This window comes from Camelus ferus, chromosome 18 (assembly GCF_009834535.1).
Source record: "Camelus ferus isolate YT-003-E chromosome 18, BCGSAC_Cfer_1.0, whole genome shotgun sequence".
In the NCBI taxonomy this organism is placed as follows: Eukaryota; Metazoa; Chordata; class Mammalia; order Artiodactyla; family Camelidae; genus Camelus; species Camelus ferus.
The window spans coordinates 17,512,839-17,533,823 of NC_045713.1; the positions used below are offsets into that span (position 1 = coordinate 17,512,839).

Below are 20,985 nucleotides of genomic sequence, written 5' to 3' on the forward strand. Positions count from 1 at the left end.
GGCGGGCTGCCAAACCACAGGTCTGAATTATGACATACAGCAACTACTACAGGAAACCAAATCTTCTGGACTAAAGCATCAGGGCTGGAATGGGCTGGAATGCAAAAAGGAATGGATAAAAGAGTACATAATCCATACGGCTTGACTTATTAAAGTAAAACAGAAGATAAATACCATTAAAAGTCATGTTTTCAAAAACTATCTCACTCTTAGAAAATGTTTAGGTTATACCTTTTAAAAGCAGATTTTAAAATGTGTACACAACAGAAATTCAATTTTGTAAAAATGTGTTATATTTGCATGTTATATATATATACATACATATATATATACATACATATATATATATACAGCAAAATGTTAACAATGAGAGTGATATGATTGTGATTTTTTACACTCTTACCTTAACTTTTCTATATCTTCCAATTTTCTATGATAAACAATGTCTTTCTTTTTTAGCCCATGCAGTAGTGGGACACATGATCACAAAGATTCACTCAGAAGTCTAATAATTATCTCAAGCTCAACACAGCCCAAACTGAACTCCTAATCTTACCCCATAAATCTACTATACCCACAGCCCTCCCCATCTCAGTTAAAGTCAACTCCATCCTTCTGGCTGCACAGGATAAAACAAAATAAAACTGGAGTCGTCTTCTGACTACTCTCCTCTCATACTCCACATTCAATCCATCAGAAAACCTTATTTGAACACGCCCGATCTCGTCTGATCTTGGAAGCTAAGCAGGGTCGGGCCTGGTTAGTATTTGGATGGGAGAAAAGCTTATTAACTATACCTCAAAATATATCCAAATATGATCACTTCTCATTAACTCCACTGCTACTCCCTTGGTCCAAGCCAACATTATCTCTTGCCTGGATTTCTACAATATTCTCCTAACAGTCTCCCTGCTTCTTCCTTTACATCCCTGTGGACTATTCTCAGCATATAAGCTAGATAGAGCCTTTAAAAACAAATCAGATCATGTCACTCCTCTGTTCAAAATCCTGCAAACCACCCCCAAACCCAGGCCAAGCATTCCAAGTCCAAGTTCTGAAAAATGAGAGGGAATCTGAGAAACCACAGAATATTTTTTTTCATCCTGTCAAATATCCCCTGAAAACAAAGAAACCAGATAGCAAAACCAAACCCCATAAACAACATTTAAAAACAAAACTAGGTGACAAAGCAGCCCCCAAAATCCTCAAATACAAGTAGGTGGAAACAGCCAACACAGTCATAATACCTGCATGGAATGAATGTGTGGGAGGACAGAGAAGGAAGCAACATGGCATACAAAAGTCAGCCAGACTCTGAAAATCACAGTGGGCCTATCTGAGAACATTAAAGTGGGAGGTGTTTTACCAAACCAAAAGATGAGTGCAAGGGGCCCTTGGTAAGTTCTGAAAGGGGTCAGAAGGCTGGGAAACATGAACTCTTGAAACCAATCAGCCAAAGCGCCTTTTCAGGATGGGCACCACACTGAAGGGAAACTTCTCAGAACAGAAATAGAATATGGACAAAGAAAAAAGAGTGAGAAGGTACAGATACATTTGAGGGAGGGGGTGGACCATGACATCTCAGAAAACAAGCCATCATAATATTTAATACTTAACCAAAAAAATCAGAAGAGGGAGATCTGTGAAATTAATAAAGATGTTCTGAATCATTCCTCCTTCTAAAGGTTCAAGAAAACTATTTTCATGTATAAGTGAGCAATAAAAAAGTACAAGGTTAAACTCATCCAAAGTTATGATGAGAAAAAAATAACATCCCTATGGATAAGGAAAGCAGCCAGAAAGACATGCCCACAAAAACATATTAATATTGTAACTTACTATTTTAAAACAAGCTAAAAGATATTTTAAAAAATGATACCAGACAGGAAAGAACAACATAAATTATGATTACAAAAACTCAGAAATGAAGCAGTAGAACTCAGGGGAAGATAAGAAATGAAAAAAATCATTTAAGAAATAAAGACTAATCTTGAAGAAAGACAAGAGTTAATAAATATAATAGATATTCTTAAAAGAAATTAAAAGTGAAACAGAATAATGCCTTCAAAAGACTTAAATGTTTTTCAATTTAAAATAATTGGAAACAGAAGAAATATTTTAAAAATAAAAAATGAAGAGATAAAATTAAAGACAAAATGACCAAATGCTGAAGGCAAAAAAAGAAAAAAGAAAGAAAGAAATTAAAAAGGGAAAAAGAAGGAATCCAGCATATGAATAATAGGAAGGAGAAAATCAAAGTTAGGAAATATGAAAAACCAAAATTCAAAGAAAATATCTTATTTTAAACTACATATTGACAGAGTACATAGTCTTGGTCTATCTGAGAATATATGCTTTATAATGACCAATATCAAGACATATTCCAGTAAAATTATGGGACTTTAAAAGAAAAAAATCCTTTGAGCATCTAGGCAAAATGAGCAAATGACTTCTAGGAGAAAATAAAGGAACAAATAAAGAATAAGAATCCAAATTAGATTATCGGACTTTTTAACATCAATACTTTTTGCCAGAAGAAAATGGAACAATCTGTTTAACATACACACGGAAGAAAACAGCTAAGAATTTTATATCCAGCAAAACTGACTTTTAGGTATAAAGGGCACTGAGCAGCTGTTATCAAAATTAAGAGCTCAGGGAATGTTGTTTCCATGGACACTTTCTGAAGAATCTACTAGAGCACAAGTCAGCAAACTACTTTGATTAGATAAATTAACCTCTGTAAGTAGGCTGCTTCTAAAATGGTCCCCAATAATTCAGTCACACACAGTCCTTTAAACAAATTAAGGGTATAACTCACAGGTCCTCTCAATTTAACAATAAGGCCTCTAAGGAAGCTTAAGCATATTGTCCCTTACCCAATTCAGTAGGAACCCAAAGCAAAAAGGGTTTATCTCAAAGAAATTTGTGGGTAAAACTATCATCCAAATGGAATGAACCCCAGTGAGATTTACAGAGGACCCACAAGTTTTTGAGAAAAGTTTATCAGCAGCAACATTGCAACTTGGACTGAAGGATACAGAAACAGCACAAAATGAAAAGACACCCTGGATTCCCAATTCTGCTGGCAGGAAGCAGACTGATAAAACCACACAGCTACAAAATATGTGCTATCTTTCTAAAAAAAGGAAGAGGGCAGAGCAGAGAGACATGGAAAATAATTTTTAGATTTATATTGGATTGAGACCTCATCAAAAAATGTGTAACATTTTCCCAGATGTATTTCAGAATTGATATGAACCAGTTTAATTTTGTGCTTCCTATTTCCCTCATTTTAAGTAACAATGTCTTTACTCTATCCCTGTTCCACCACTGTATACTGGTGCTGGGGATGGGGTGAGGACATAACTTGTATCTTTAGTGTCACAAATCTTCAGATCGAGAGCAATTGTATTCAAGGACCTATATGTAAGAAATTATACCCAGAAGCCCCATCCACAACTAGACCTGATTTAGATGACAAGATGCTGGACTTTGAGGTTGTAATGGGATGAGACTTTTGGGACATGGGGAGGGGGAAATGTATTTTGCATATGAAAGGGAAATGAGTCATTGGCAGCGAGAGGGCAGACTGGTCAGCTTCTTCTAAAATGGTACCCAATGATTCCCAACTCCTGGTATTCCTTTTGTTAATCCCCTCCCCTTGACTGTCGCTGGACCTATGGATTTGCTTCTGATAAATGTGGCAAAAGTGAAAGGATGGCACTTGCAAGATTAGATTACGAAAATGTGAATTCTGTCTTGCTCACTTTCTCTGGCTCTTCTCATTTGCTTGCTGATGAAGTCTGCTATGTTGTGAGTAGCCATACAGAGAAAGCTTCATGGCAGTGAGATCCTCCATCCAACATCCATTAGGAACTGAATCTTGTCCAAAACCATGTGAACTGGGAAATAGTCCCTTACCAGTTAAGCTTTGATTGCAGCCTTGTAAGAGATTCTATTTAATTACTGGAATATTACACAGCAATGAAAAAGAATGAACTACTGCTATGTATAATATGGATGAATCTAAATGTTAAATGAAAAAGCCAGGCACAAGATAATAAATAGACATGACTGCATTTATATGATGTTGAAAAACAAGCAAGACTGATTGTTTCTGAACTGCATATACAACCTCACATGACTTCTGGTGAAAGAAGTTGGAATAGTGGTTACTCTGGAATTGAGAAGGATATTGCCCGAGAAGAAGCGTAAAGAAGACTTTTGATTGCTGTTAATTTTTTGTATCTTTATATGGATGATAAGTACACAAGTGCATAGAGATATAAACATTCATCAAATTGTACACTGAGTATTTGTGCACCTATATATATACATTATACTTTAATTTCTAAAAATTCATATGGTGGCAAGAATCTTAGAATAAGCATTGGAAGTTCCAGTCATGGTTCTGCCATGTGATTCGAGACAAAGCACAGAAACTTACTGGGTCTCCATTCCATATCCTACATGCTAAGTAAGATCTCTTTCCCTTCTAAAATTTACTGATTTGAAATTTCTATGAATTTCTTTGGTCTTCATGTTAGGAAAATTATCTTTTCCTGATTTCCACAAAAACTTACCTGAGCATATATCTTTAATCCCTACTTGGAGAGAGCCAGGGGGTAGAAGTGTCTAATACGCTTATTTTATATTAAACTACAATATCTGGACCAAGATACAAGCATACAGTCTGAAGTGCTTACCTAGGAATGCAGGCAATTAGAAATTAGTTATGGTGTAATATTGGGAAAGAACAATAAACTGTGATGACAACAGCTAGAGCTGTAATTCTCTGTGAATCAATAAAAATAACCTAAAGTCACTGGAATGATAACACCTAATAATTTATAATCAATAACTGAAAGCTAGGTTTCACAAATTATATACATGAAGAATCAATATTTACTGTACAAGTTTTACACTTTGAAAAAAAATCAAGATGATATTCCTTGATAGGGGCAAGCAGGGCACACAAGGGAAGCACACTGTTTTCTTTTTTTTTTTTTTTTACAGGGGATATATATTGCTTTTATAAATGGAAAGATGAAAAATAAAATTTAGTTTTAGCTAACTTTTCTTCATGAGGAGATGCTACCTGAATTTAACAGTAGTTTCTATTTTTATACCCTTATTCTAGGTACATAAGTCATCAGGTCAGATTATCACATCAAGTCAGGACACCCCAGTCATCATTTTAAGAGAAAGGAAGAAAACTGCAATGGTTTTAGAAGTGTTTGAATCCAGGGAGCTTCTTGTATGGATTACGGATTAAGATTCCATATTTCAGAGATTCTCTAACCTTTTGTAAAAATCAAGAGATGTATCCATCAGATAACAAAAGAAACACTACGTGTAATAAAATGCCATGGAAAAAAGTATTAGCCCATTTAGACCAAAGCATGAATTCTAATTCTGGCCTTGCCATCTAAATCTGAGTAAATAATTTTGGTCTTTCTGACTGAGTACTTCCTACCTGTAAAGTGAAGGGACTGGGTTAGATAATTTTAATCTTTTCCCTATCACTAAAATTTCCTAAATGCCTGGAATTCACTACATACTTACTAACATAGTACATGCTTTTTCTTATATTGACCTTAATATACACAAAAGCCAACTATCCTTATTAGCAAAAATATCTAGAAATTAAACATCAGAAAACACCAAAATGAATGACAGACATTAAAGCCAGAGGACCATGAAAAAGGCCATATACTGCTATAAAATGGGTTTCCTTCTATCAAATAAATAAAAAGGACAATTCATAAATTTTAAAATGAATGGGGGGAAGGGTATAGCTCAAGTGGTAAAGCACATGCTTAGCATATGCAAGATCCTGGGTTCAATCCCCAGTACCTCTCTAAAAATAAATAATAAGTAAACCTAATTGGCTCACTCTAAAATAAATAAATAAAAGTGCAACAACACATTTAAAAAATGAATTAAATAAATGAAAAGGTCTGTAATGAACTGGCTAGAGAATTTTTAAAAAACTCATTGATGAAGCTATATCTATTCCAGAAAAGGTCTATAGTTTCCATACACACACACACATATATATAATCACTATAGATATATAGAGTGTGTGTGTGTGTGTGTGTATACATATATATATACACTACACACATACATATACATACATACACAAACACACAGACCTTTATTAGCTGACTATAGGGTCAAATAAAAATATAACATCTACTCACTTTGACAGAGATACTCCCCCGGCTTTCCCAATCATCTCTTCATGGTGTAATACTGAGTGGTTCCAAGGAATCTGGAGGAACTTTAAGAGAGTTCTCATCCACCGTTCAGGATGCAAGACAAGTTGTTCATAGTGAACTAACATGCATTTTTTATAGCCAACCTCCATACACTGGTTGTACATGGTCTCTATGGCACGATTCCACTTGGTCAAACAGTCCCTGTAGCTGTTCAGGTCAAACCCAGCTATAGTAACTTTCCGAGAAATCATTGAATGTACTGATGCCCTGCCATCTCGGACCATCAGGAGAAATTTGGCATTGGGGAATAACCTAGCAAGGTAAGTTAAGGATTTCAGGGCAAAAGGATCTTTATTACATAAATAAGGGGCTGGCTCCCCATGCTTAACAATAATTTCTAGTAAGAAGGCCTGCATGGCAGAATCCAGCACTTCATCGGTGACACCAGCCTCATCCAAGCGTATTTTCTCTTTACTCGACCGTGACCACATCTGCTTCAGAGCCAGGATTCGAGGAATGACCCTGGTTTCCTCTCCACAGCGAATATCAGGGTGCGCGTCTAGCATGGCCCTCATGAGTGTGGTTCCACTCCGAGGCACACCTCCAATAAATATTAAAGGCATATCTTTGTGATAGGCAAAGGTTTTATTGGCTTTGATGTCCAGGCCAGTTTGCACCGTGGTCCTCGTACTCTCCAACTTGAGGGGCTGGCTACGTTCTTCTATTCGGTGATGGCATTCCATGGCGTGTTGGCCCAAGTAAAATACAGTCACAGAACTAATCACCAGACATGCCAATAGTAAGTTCTGCTTCAGTTTTCCAACCATCTTGATGTAGTTATCTTGTTATTAAACAGCTATTTTGCTCCAAATGATTTTCAGAAATTGTTCAGGCCATGGAGATTCTACTTCAGAAAGATGATCAACATCTAATAGGAAAAGGAAAAAGTTATTTTATCTTCATGTAAAGATTGTTTACAAATTCGTCATCAGTTATCACCATTACATTTTAGCTAGAAAGAAGCTGAAGCAGTCTTAGATGCACTGATATTCTTAGAACACAAGTACACATAAATGCAAGCAAAAATAAATCAACATTTCTAATCAAAAACAACTTTTCTTAATGTAACAATTTAAGTTATGTACCTTGCACAGAATGGAAAAATAAATAAAACTACTTCTATAGTGTGTTGAGCAAATATTTAATATGCACAGGTATGTTCAGAATCTAATCCAAGGTCCATCTCTGGTATTCAGATTTGCTTCAGCCCCAAGAAGTCATTATCTCCACATTCTACTATAAAGAGAAATTACAGAAGAAATATACAATTTCCAAATCTTCAGCATAGACTCAGCTTATTCATTTTATAAATTACAGTCCAGATACTTGGGCTTGGCTGAGGATAAACTCTGAAGAGGACAGCAGTGCAGTGGCCCCTGTTCTCAAGAAACAAAGTCTCACGGGCAGACAGACATGCAACTAATGACAATAAAATGTGATCAGTGCCTGAGTAGAAATAAGCAAAGAAGACAATGGGAACATAGTGAAAAGACACACAGAGTCTATCTCAGGAAGCTATAAAAGCCTTATAGAAAGTAAGAGGGAAGAATAGGCCAAGCAATAGGAATCTGTGTCCAAAAGCACTATGGCATGACAAAACACAGCATAATTAGGGGACAGGAAGCAGTTCAGGAGAGTTGGTGTACAGGATGTAAAGAAAATTGTGTATGTCTGTGATCTAGCCTTCAGAACAGATAAAATCTGGATAGCACAGAGCATTCTGAACTGAAGATACACTATGACCAAAGAAAAGACATGTAAAAGCAGGGGCATGTATGTAAAACATACATACTATGTACACATAAAATACACATACTATAGAGCTGCTAGTTTAGCTGGAGCAAGGGTACATATTATGAAGCAGACAGCAATCAGCCTATACCTAGACTAAAAAAAAGTACCCTGGTTCCTCAGAGGGCAAGTGTGATTCTTAATTTTGTGTGTCAACTTGGTTTGGCCATGGTGTCCAGTGTTTGGTCAAGTACTAGTCTTACTGTTGCTGTGAAGGTATTTTTTAAGAAGAGATTTACAATTAAATCAACAGAATTTGAGTAATGCAGATTACCCTCCAAAAAACAGGTGGGCTTCATCCAACAAGTAAAAACCTTAAGAGAAAAAACAGGTTTTCTGGAAAAAAAAAAAAGAAAGGAATTCTCCTCAAGACTAAAACATAGAAACCCTGCCTGAGTTTCCAGGCCTGCTGCCCTGAAGAATTTAGACTGAAGGCTAACATCCACTCCTACCAGCCAGACTGCTCTATGGATTTTAGAAATGCCAGCACCATAATCGCAGGAGTCAATTCCTTAAAAACTCTCAGTCATACATATATATATAGATGAATATCCTGACTGGCAGTAAGTATACCTGGGGAAATGACTAAGTATACCAGAAAAAGAATATATCCTGAGAGGCAGGACATCTAGCTAGGAACTACTGTGAAGGTAGGCAATTCTTCCCCCAAAAAACAATTACAAAACAGGACAAAATTGACAAGACAAACCTTTCAGTCCTCTAGAAATTGACAAAAGGTATACAACTCAAGAAGCATTTATGCGTGAAAAATTGCTAATTTTTTTTAATTGAAGTATAGTTGATTTACAGTGTTGTGTTATTTCTGGTGTATAGCAAAGTGATTCAGTCATACATTTATATATATTATTTTTTGTTATAGGTTATTAAAAAACTGCTAAACGCTGAGTAAGAACAGTGAGTCTGGTACTCTTGTCTGAGACCACTCTCATCCCTCTCCAGACCCTCTCCTCAGCAGGTAGAGGTTCAGCAGGGCAGGGCCAGGCAGGGCAAACTATGAGGACTGGAGGCTTTGTGTTGGGATCAGTGGGAGATCACTCATTCTGGAGTGGTGCAAAACACACACGCCTAGTTGTGCTGTCAGTGTAAGTGATGTTCCAGTAGGCAGGTGAGCTAGGAGGATGAATAGTTCTAATAGACTGAGGTTGTAGTCATGATTGGCAATCTTGTGGCCAACCACAAGGCTGCATGTACGCAAAGAGGAGACATGACAAGTAGAAAGAAAACACCAGGACAGATTTGAAAATAGCCTGAACTTTGTGCTCCTTACTCACACACAGATCTTTTGGCAGAGGACAACTCTTACTGGTACAAGATGTTTGAGCACAACCTGTGTCCACTACGCTGTGCAGATGGGGGCAAATCCCTAGAAAGCCATGCTCAAAAGTGAAAACAACTTTTTTAAAAACAATTTTAAGTGTGTATGTGTCTGAGAAGCTACATCAGCATACAATCATATGAAATGTTCACATGTGCAAACTTATAGACACAGAAAGCACCAGGTGAAAGCAGGAATTTAATGGTAAACAGGCACGACGGGAATGTTCTAAAGCTAGAATACTGTAATAGTTGCACAATTCTATAAAATCTACTAAAAATCACTGAATTGTTACCCTTACAATAAGTAAGTTTTATGGTATATACCTCAGTACAACTGGTTTTTCTTTTTCTGAAGAATACATTCCTAGAAAAACATTTTGATAGTCTCAGTAGGATACAACAACCAAAATCTGGTTCCTGTTTACTCATGTACTCATTCCTTTAGTCACATTTTGGAAAACATATTATAATGCCAGGCACTGTACTTTATTATAAAGAAAAAAAATTGTAAAATAACAAATAGTCTTTCTTAAAAAATGACATTCAGGTGAATATCTAAAGGATGAGTAGGAATTGGGTAAAGACTGAAGAGAAGAACATTCTAAGCAAAAGTAAATGGATACGCAAAAGTCCTGTGATGGAGAGGCATTCGAAAGTTTCCAAGGAGCAGGGTAAGGCAGTGAGCAAGAGGGAAAGTGAGAGATGAAACTGAAAAGATGTACAGGGGTTGGATCATAAATGTTGTGGAACAGGTTAGGGATATAAAATTTTATCATAGAGGCAATCATATGTGACTGACTTAAAGATTTTAAGCAAGGAGTTATTTAATTCTGTTTAGGTTTATACAACCTCACTCTGGCCAAAACCATCCTGAAAAAGAACAATGCTGGAGGATCCACAATTCCCAATTTCAAAACTCACTACAAAGCAACAGTAATGAAGAAAATGCAATACTAGCATAAAAACAGCCAAACAAATGAATAGAATTGCAAATCCAGAAATAAACGGTTACGTTTATGATCAACTGATTTTTTACAAGGATGCCAAGATAACTGAGTGAGGAAAGGGCACTCTGTTCAACAAATGGTGCTGGGACAACTGGATATCCACATGTGAAAGAATGAAATTGAATACCTATTCACAAAAATTAACTCAAAATGAGATAGAGACTTAAATCTAAGAGCTAAAACTAGAAAACTCTTTGAAGAAAAAAAAAGTGTGAATCTTTGTGACCTTGTGTTAGGCCACAGTTTCTTAGATACAACACCAAAAGTACAAGGGACAAAGAAAAAACAGATAGATTGGACTTCATCAAAATTTAAAGTATTTGTGCTTCAAAGGACACCATCCTAAGAGTGATAGACAAACCAAAAAGAGGAAGAAAATATTTGCAAATCATATACCTAATGAGGGACTTGTATCTAGAATCACATAAAGAACTTAACAATTCAACAATAAAAAAAAATGGGCTAAAGCTCTGAACAGACACTTTCCCAAAGAAGATATACAAGTGGTTAATAAGCACATGAAAAGATGCTCAATAACGTTAGTCTTTAGGAAAATGCAAATCAAGAACAAAATGAGATACCACCTCACACCCACTAGATGGCTACAATAAAAAACACAGATAATAACAAGTATTGGTGAAAATGTGGAGAAACTGAAATCGTCCTATCTTGCTGGTGAGTGGGACTGTAAAATGGCACAGCCACTTTAGAAAACAGTTTGGCAGTTCCTCAAAAGGTTAAGCATAGAATTACCATATGATATGATCCAGCAATTCCATCCAAGAGAATTGAAAACATGAGTTCACACAAAAACTTGTACACAAATGTTCAGGCATCATAATTCATAGCCAAAAAGTAGCAAGAACCCAAATTTCCACCAACTGATAAACGGGTAAACAATATATGGTATATCCATGCAATGGAGTATTATTTAGCCATAAAAAGGAGCACTGATACATGCTACAATAAGGATGAACCTTGAAAACACTATGCTAATTGACTGAAGCAACTCATAAAAGATTACATATTACATGATTCCATTTACTAAAAATGTCCAGAATAGGCAAATCTGTAGAAACAGAAAAATCAGTAGTTGCCTGGGGCTGAGGGGAGAAGGAATACGGAAGTAACTACCACGTGGTTTTTTGGGGGATGATGAAAATGTTCTAAACCCAGATTGTGGGAAAATTTATGGTATGTGGATTACATTTCAATAATTCTATTTAAAAAAAAAACTACTTTATTAGGATGGCTAAAATTAAAAATGCTGACAGACAATATCAAGCGCTGACAAGGATGAGGAGCCTCTGGCTCTCACACAGTACTGGGAATGCACAAAGGTACAACCACTCTGAAAAAGAGTGGTAGATTCTAATCAGTGTAAACATACACTTACCATACAACCCAACAATTGTGTCCCCGAGCATTTATCCTAGAGAAATGAAACCTAAGTTCACAAAAGACCTACACATTAATATAGCAGCTCTATGCATAATCACCAAAAACTGAAAATAAACCAAATGTTCTTCAATGAGTAAATGTGGATAAACTGTGGTACATCCACTGCTGGAATACTACCCAGCAGTAAAAAGGAACATGTTATTGATACACACAATTTGGATGAATCTCAAAAGCATTATGTTGAGTGAAACAAGCCAGTCTCACAATTATTCTATTTATAAAATATTCTGGAAAAGACAAAACTACAGATCAGTAGATGCCAGAGGACTGTACATATAAAGGGATATAACACAACAGAGTTTCCTGGGATGATGGAATTATTCTGTATTCTGATTGTGGCAGCTGTTACATGAATCAATACATGTATAAAATTCATAGAACTGTGCATCAGAAAAAAGTACAATCATTTTTTAAATAAAATCTTTTTTTGAATCAAGAGAAATTTGAGGGAAAACACAGGGGAAGGAGAAGACAAAAGATCAAGAACAGGAAAGTCTGTGATTCTAAATCTTCCAATTAATGTTTCTGATCAAACACTATTGATAGGAATACATTAAGTAAATAATGAGTTTTACCAAGAAAAGCAGAGAAATGATCCTAGAAAAACAATCTCCATATTTTCCACTTTATGAACATTTAAATTAAATAAAAATTCATTTAAATATGAACAAAGTAGACTCAATGAAGCAAAAAGGAGTGCTCTTAGGGATGCAATTAACTCTTGTAATGGTTGATTTCATTTTAGATAGTTACACAAGAATGATTCCTCTAGTACATTCATTTGTTTCCCCCAAACAGCAGTGATCGCTAAGAACTCACCCTGAAATTGCAAACCTTTTGGATAAAATGTAGTACTATATATATTTTAAATTACACGTAACTTACCAATGTCTGATACATGTCAGAATCCAATAGGTGACAAATGACTCAACTTCTTTCAAAAATTACCTGAGTTACAATCTAGAATTCAACTATACAAAAACAAGATAACTACTTCTCTGAAAACTTTCCCAAGCACGTATCAGATACAAAAATAGAATTCACCAACCGAAAGTTAACGTGACAGAACTTTAGTTACTATAGCAGCAACCAACAGTATCTGATAACTTCCTATTAACATACCCCGAATTCCTAGTAAAGTATATAAAAAGACAAAAACTGGAAATATATTATTAGCATACTTCCTTGTTTAGAAACATACTTGTAAATCGTTTCAATGACTGCATAAAACTTAAGTGAAAGGATCTGCCAATGTTTATTTGGCCCATTCTATACTATTATTTACTTGTTTTTAAATTTTTATGACTATAAACAACATTGTGATAAATAGTCTCAGATGTACAAACATCATTACACACATGATTATTTTCTTACACTGAATTTTTAAAAGAGGGATGTGCTTGATTTTAAAGCATTTAACACATATTTAATTTATCTCTTTCTCATATCCTACATCCAAATGTGACAAAAATTCTATCGGCTCATCCTTCAAAATACAATCAGAATCCGACCACTTTTCAACACTTTCATTAGCACCAACAGATTCTCTCATCAGGATTACCGAAAGGTTATCTTTTCTTCTATACCTGCCTTCTAGAGTCTATTCACAACTCAACAGCCAAAACCATCGTTTTAAAATTTAAGTCAGAACATGTCATTCCTCTGCCAAAAGCCTGGTATTATTTTTCAAAATGGTCTTGAAAAGGCTTGTTTTTACGATATCCAATACTAAATCTGTGTTAAATTTCTCTATCTCTTTTCTACTGATTCTGTCATCAAAAGTAGCACTGACTGAAGTCAAGCTTCATCCCAAAACATCCCAAAACAGTCGGCTGTTCAAAGCAAAATAACTGAGAATGTACCTCTTAACATCAAAGGTTTAATAAGGACTCAAATGAAGGCAAATCCCTCTTTACTAAGGGACAACTTAGGGGAAAAGAAACCCCTATGTGTCCCAACATACTTAATAGATGTGTCAATTAACACAATTTGGGGTGATTTTTTTTCAAGGCTTCATTTCCATTGTATTTTAAATTAAACACTGTCTCCTCCAACACACCTAGGGGAGAAAAGTATGTTCTATCTTCCTCCAAGATGTCTGAAAGCAAGTAAGACGATAGTCAAAAGCCTTGCAAAAGATACTGAAGAGGGAAAGAAGGGGATTTGGGCTTCCCCAGAAACATTCTAATTACTTTTCACTAAATTTATGAAGCCTAATTTACTGTCTTTAGATGTTTCCTAACTTGGAGAATCACAGAATCATTTAGCATGAGTGCTAAAAGGGACCTTTAGGTCATTTGGTCCAAAGCTTTCATTTTATAGACACACAAACTGAGGCCCAAATAGCATACGCTCCTCATCAACTCTCTAAATCTTACCTCTTCTTCAAAGGTCACTTTTCACTTTATTGCATATATTTTACTTACTCCAAAAGATTTTAAGCTCCTGAAGCTCAGAGACCTTGTCTACATCCCGTCGCCGATCACAGCATGCGTAACAGAGCATCAGGTCACAGTGTACACTGAGCCTTCAAAAAGCATCAGTAAACTAACCAAACTGGGAAGAACACTTTCATAGAAGAGAGATGCCATAGAGCTTGAGGTCTCTTCTCATACCTCGATACTAATTCTTCTCAAATTCTTGAAAAAAAGTAGTCCTGTAATTTAAGAAGAAAGTACAGTAAAAGTTGTCTGACCATTACCTTTATATATCTGACCACTGTGCACGTGCATGGTTTTATGTGCACACACACACACAGGTCTCTTTCCATTACCTTAAAGTCCATGTCACTGTATTTTCAGACAAGTAGTATCAATATTTTCACAACTGGGACATATACAGAGCTGAGGCTGAGCTAGAAGGGAACACTAGAAAATTCACTTTTATCTCCAGGAGAAAGTAAAAGCATTGAAACACTGCAACAAAGAAATCTGAAAAATTACCATTAATAAAACTGCTCTTTCCCAGCAAGTTAAATGAAAGCGTCCCAGAAATAATGCTCTAGAGAAGAAGAGAACGCTGACATTATACTTCCATACTTAGATCTTTGCAAACTATATAAAGATTTCTAATCAAAAACAGTGTCATTCAGAAAAAGCAGGGGTACAGAAGCTGGCAGTCAGCAGGCCATGCCAGTGCACATGAACAGGCCCTGGCACGTGCACTCATGAGCACATTCGTCACCCTGCTTTTATAATCAGGACAGTGCTAGATTGCTAGATCCAAAGAGATGCTGGATAAATTTTCCAGCAAAAGATAAATTATAGGAATGTAACAATCCCCTAAAAACTATTTTTCCTTTGTTAATCATTATTAACATGCTTATTCATGCAAACCACTGTGGCAAACAGCGACAGCCAATACCACCTTGACTTCTGTCAAAAGTCCAGTCTATAGCTGGTTTCTCCTGACTTCTAGCTTTTTAGCAAAAGGAAAAAAAATTGTAACATGTGCTTGAACTTTCAATTAATAAATGTCCAGGGGTTATTTTGAATGACAATTTTGCTAATAAGTGTCCAGGGGTTAATCTGAACGACAGTTTTGCCATTCAGCAGAAACTTCAAATAAGCCCAGTGTTGCAAAGCCAATCCTTACGTCAGCTCATGGTCAGAGTACCAACATGGGAATACTTTTTTCTAGCCACACACTGGGGGCTGGCACTAAAACCACTGACAACAAATGGTAAGAAGAATATGGTATACATAGCTGACAATCTTTGGGAGTCTGCTGGGACCCGTCTGCATAAAGGAGCACTGTACTGGAATTTTGTTTTCAATCAACCCCATGGTCAAGAGGGAAAAGAGCTGGTCAAAAACTGAGAACTGGGACCTAATGCTTAGGACACAAATAGGGACAAGAGCACAAGTTAAACTCAAGCATAACATTTTAAAAAGTTCAAGTTAAATGAAGTGATGTCTGGGAAATGCTTCAAAAGTATCTGAGGGCAGATGTGTGTGTGTGTGGGGAGAGGGGATTATATATGAAAGCAGATGACTATGAGTTAATAACTGTTGAAGCTGAGTGATGGGCACTTGAGGGTTCAATATGATTTTCTATTTTTGCATATGTTTGAAAACTTTCATAATAAAGACTTAAATGAAATAAAACAAAATAAAAAGTTTAAGTTACCGAGTTCTAACCTTCTTGGATCTATAAATCAGAGGGCCACTGTAGGCTAAACATTCCTATTCTAGATTCTTCACTCATGTTCTTCACTCATGTTTATCTTCTCTTTACATCATCCACGAGACGGAACACAAAGAAAAGAAAAAAAAATTTGCTCAAATTATATACTCTCATTCAGTAATTCAATTATACAATTTTTCTACCAACCTCCTAACTTTTAGGATTAAAAGTAACTAGAATAGGAAAAGGAGAAAATAAGATGGCATTGAAATAATGTAAAAGCAGCCTGATATATTAGAAGACCTGGGCTCTCCTCTGAAATCCGTTTTTTCTTAGCCATATAGAACTAGATAAAATCACTGAGCATTGATTCCCTCATTCATAAAAGAGGGATAGTGATAATCAAACTCTTTTCCACATGTAATTAGAGTAGAAATTATCAGATGTAAGACTGGAGAGAAAATGCAAAAGATAAAGGAACACCAAGTTCTCTTTCACAGTGCTGCTGTGACAATCAAGTGGATAACATGCTCAAGGACTTCTAAAGCTCACAGGCCTGTGGCAACTGTCAGACACTGGCTGTTGCTCATCCTGCAACCTCACCTCTTGCTTGGCACTCCTTCCATGAAGCTGGTCCCAAGCAGGATCACCCCACATCTGCACCAGGTACCTCCACACCTGGCCTCTGCTTATGCTGCCGCCTCTTGTGCCAGAACCCTTTCTCTTTTTCTTACAGGCCTCCTCAGTGCTCTATTCCCAAATCCCTCCCCACAAAATCAATTGTTCCCTCTTCTGTAACTTCAAGCACTTGGCAAAAACACACTGGTTTGCACGCTCATGCACTGTACTGTGGTTAGCTTACCCCACTAAACTATAAGCTTCTTTAAAGCACAAATTAAAACACATTCATCATCTATGCAGTGGGTCTTTATTATCAGATAAAATACACTAAGGAATTTACAGATGAATAAGCACCTAATGAAATCTCTCTTAAATCTCCTTAAAATACCCACAGAATGATCTGAAACAAAGCAAATGCTCAACAAATAATATCAAAAATGAAACAAGGAACTACACACAAATAAGAACAAAGTAATCTAGAAGCCATGAAAAAATTCTACAGTCCCAATCATTATCCCAACAGGATTTTTTTTAACTGAATCTACAAAATTCACTGCAGATGGGAAAAATAGTTTTTCCAAGACTTTGGAAAGAGCCATAGGATAGTAAGGTATCAACAAAAGTATTTTAACTGTTATGATACTAATAGTAATCACTGGAACAAAATAGAAGACCTAGAAAAAAAATAGCCTCAACTATGTATACAAATTTAAAATGCATCAAAAGCAAACATCACAAGATAGTCACAAAATATTATTTAATTTGTGGTACTGGGTTCCCTTATCTACACTTCCGCACTCACCCTGCTTCATCTATGGCCACCCTCTATTCATATTCCGATGCCTCACAAATCTATCTGCAACCAAAACTTCTATGCCAAATCCCAAGACCTCATCATTCAAAGGCCAAGGGACAAACTCTATCTGGATGTTCCGCTGGACATGTCAAATTCAAATAACATCAAATGGAACAAATCTTTCATAGAAAATCGATTCACCTCTTCAGTTTCCTCTACTGGTAAATGAACCACTTCCTCCCAAATGCCCAAGCTAAAAATCTGGGAGCCTTTATGTGGTTTCTCCCTTAACCTCTCCATTGGTAACCAGTAGAGTCCTGTCAATTCTTCCTCCTTCCTACCTCTTAAAATCTATTCTCCTCCCTTTTCTTCCCCTGCTGGTGTGGCTCTAATCCTCACCCTCATCTTATTCTCCAGAATAACTCCACAACCTCCTGACTGATACTCTCTGACTTCCTTTAATCAGTTCATTCACTATCCTGTTTCAGGAGTGATCTTTCTAAAATGTAAACATACTTATGACACTCTCCGCTTAAAACCCTTCAATGACTTTCTACTTCTTTCAGAAAAAAAATCCTCACCATAACATGTAAGGCCCTTCATGATCCAGCCTCTGCCTGCCCCTCAGCCTCTTCTTTAATCACTTCCCATCCCCAGCACCCCTCTCCTGCACTCTCACTCAACGCTGCTTCTAGCTTGAACAACCTGCAGCACCTCTTACTCGTAACTCCCACTCACCCTTCAATATTGTTTCAATACTATTTCCTCTAGGAAGCTTTCCTGACAGCTCTCTGCCTTGTACGACACAGCTGTCCTTCCTAGTGCCCTTGCACTTAACCCATATCATATTTCTCCTTATACAATTTGCCTTTTTTTTCAGTAGGTTGTAAGTTCTTTGAAAGTAGGAGCTTTTTTTTTTTTTTTTTTTTTAACAGAGGGGATAGAACCCAGGACCACGTGCATGCTAAGCATGAGCTCTACTACTGAGCTATTACCCTGCCCCCATGAAAGTAGGGACTTTTGAATGAGTTAATGGATTCTTGATTCCAATAAGTTAATGTAACTAGATTCTGTAAGTGTGATTAGTTGTGAATTCTTGGAAGGTAGTGACTATACTTTATTTTTTTCAGTTTTCCCCTTAGCATATAACATAAAATGCTGTATGTATACTCAGTGCACAAATTGAGTGATCCCACTAAAACTTTCATTCTCACTAAATCTCCAGACAGTGAACACTTTCCTATTAGAATACTGTCTTTCCTCCTGAATCCTGTGTTAAAATATGGTTTGACTATATTCAGAAAAACTAAAGTACAAAGTTCACCTCTTGTTTTTTCCCCCTCTGATCCTTGCTCTTCTAAACCTACTTTCTTTATTGATCAGTCTATTTCATCTGTCTCTATCATTTCATATTCTCATCGATGAATAAATCAGAATCTCATTTTTTCGTACTTAGACTCACTGCAACAAATCAAAAGGTAAAGTAACATTTCTGTCCTAGAATCATTTTACATGTGAGGAAACTGAAGCTCAGAAAAAACCAAGTAACTCATTAAAGGCATTGATATTTGGCAAATTGTTAACCAAGTTGGAACCCAGGTCTGACTAAAACTATGAGGGCTACCTCATGGTGCTTCGCAGACATTTGGCTTGGTATGAACAAAAAGTTACGTATGAAACACATATGTTGCAAATGAAGTGAATTTAAGACTGACACTGTTACAAGTCTTTTGTTAGCATATGGTTTTAAAAATGTACCTAGCTTTTGAATTATCCAATTTCAATCATCTTACATCAAATCAGAATGATAGAAAACTCTAAATCCATGTATGCTTTCTGCTTTATTTGCATAAATAAGCAGCATGTATTTCTGCACACTTTCTGCAAGTTCCTGCTGATTTCACCTAAATGGGATTAAGAATGGAGAGCTAGATCTGGTCCTAAAAGACAACAGACATAAATGGAGGCTAGAAACTAGCATGTCAAGTAGCTCTATCTTTCCTGTGGTGTTTGTTTTTTTTTTTTAAATCAGTTTAGCTTTGCTTTAGCACAGTCACTCTCCAATGTAAATAAGCTTCTGTCATGAGAAGTTATGTCTCTAACACAAAGTTACTCAGAGCTGGAATTCTGTGATCATCTCTATAAAAAGCTAGGCATCAAGTCTATGATCAGAAACCACTACTATAACAATCTCTATGGGAAAAACAGAACTTTGCCTTTACAGTTTTATCTTCCTGTACCTTACCAAGGATTATGTAGTATAGAGTGTGTACAACCATATATTGTTATTTTATTTTTCCAGGGTAGACATTTTCCTTCAGATCAATGGTAAATGAATAAAATGCAATTCCTAGTAACAAATACCTAAAATGTGGAGAATTCTTGCTGTGAAACCTTACTCCTACACTTCAATTAAACAAATGTTTACTGAGCATATAAATGAGTATGATTCATCATTTGCCGTCAAAGAGCTAGCAACTTAGCAGGGAGAAAAGACAAGAAACTATATACTACATGATGAAATTATGAGAAGATCATACAAAAGTATGGAAAAAGAATACAAGTTTCTCAAGAAAGGATCACATCCATGGGCTCATAAAAGGCTACACAAAGAAAATGACAAAATGAATCTTAGAAGATAAGCAGGACTCCCACTGTGGGAGTGAGAGAAGAGTGTTTTGAGCAGAGAAAGTAAGAAAACAAGAACCCTCAATGTGGAAGAGGATAGCACATATTCAGAAAATATTAAATAATCAGCTTAACCAGACGGTAGGAGAACAGCAGCAAAGAAAACTGGAAAAACAGAAATGTATAACCTTGAAGCTGTCAGTAACCTAAAAAAGTGCTAAAATCTAATGCATGAAACTCTTCTATTACATAACTGTAACAAAGAGTGGAGGAAGCACATCCAGCATGGAAGAGTAAGGACCTCTAAAAGTCTGATTCTTCCATAAAAATAATGAGAACACTAGCAAAAGTCAACTTTTTCAGAAATCTGAAAATTAACCAAAGGTTTGCAACAATCCAAGGAACACTTATTCATGAAAAACAGCTGACTTACAGTAAGCAGAGCAAGCTTTATGGCATTTCAGTTTGCCGTATTTCCCTCTCCCCAGCTCCATAGAAGCCTTGGAAACCAACAATCTGCAAACGTGGTAGCTGTAAGTAACAGCCACCGAGTAGCTACTTCAGGGAGCAGAAGAGGTTAGGTGCTCCCCACAAAACTACATCTCCAAAGAACTGTCACTATTTAACCTGTTTAGCAGCTCACTGGAAAAGCGCCATTTTCAGGGCTTATCTTTACTGGGCATGAATCAGAGCACCCTCAATGTGAACAATTCTATCCTCAGGCATTTATTAAAATAATCATTTTTTTCATGCCACAGCTATCTGCAGTGGCAGTAATAGCTGGGGCAAACAATACATTGATCCAAAAACTTAAAAGATAAAACTGAGGAATGAGAGGTATATAGAGGGTTTAGAAAAGCTCCAACATATCCTTAGGAATCTAGAAGGCATGCACATGCCCAGGAAAGACCTAGGAAGCTCCTATTCTCTC

At 36.4% G+C, this 20,985-nt stretch overlaps 1 protein-coding gene across 10 annotated transcripts in view; it reads right to left on the reverse strand.

Moving 5' to 3' along the window:
* Window positions 1-20,985, reverse strand: part of TPST1 (tyrosylprotein sulfotransferase 1) — a 122,514-nt gene that overhangs the window by 43,172 nt on the left and 58,357 nt on the right. For 9 of the 10 annotated variants that reach the window (XR_004312670.1, XR_004312669.1, XM_032460353.1 and 6 more), the window contains one exon: window positions 6,210-7,155. Coding sequence is in view for 8 of the 10 variants with exons in the window: in XM_032460353.1 (XP_032316244.1) it covers window positions 6,210-7,054 (845 nt within the window). In the remaining 2 variants the exon portion in view is untranslated. Of the gene's footprint in view, window positions 1-6,209; window positions 7,156-12,769; window positions 12,884-20,985 lie in introns of those variants that run through there. The other variant, XM_032460355.1, reaches the window with a different exon arrangement.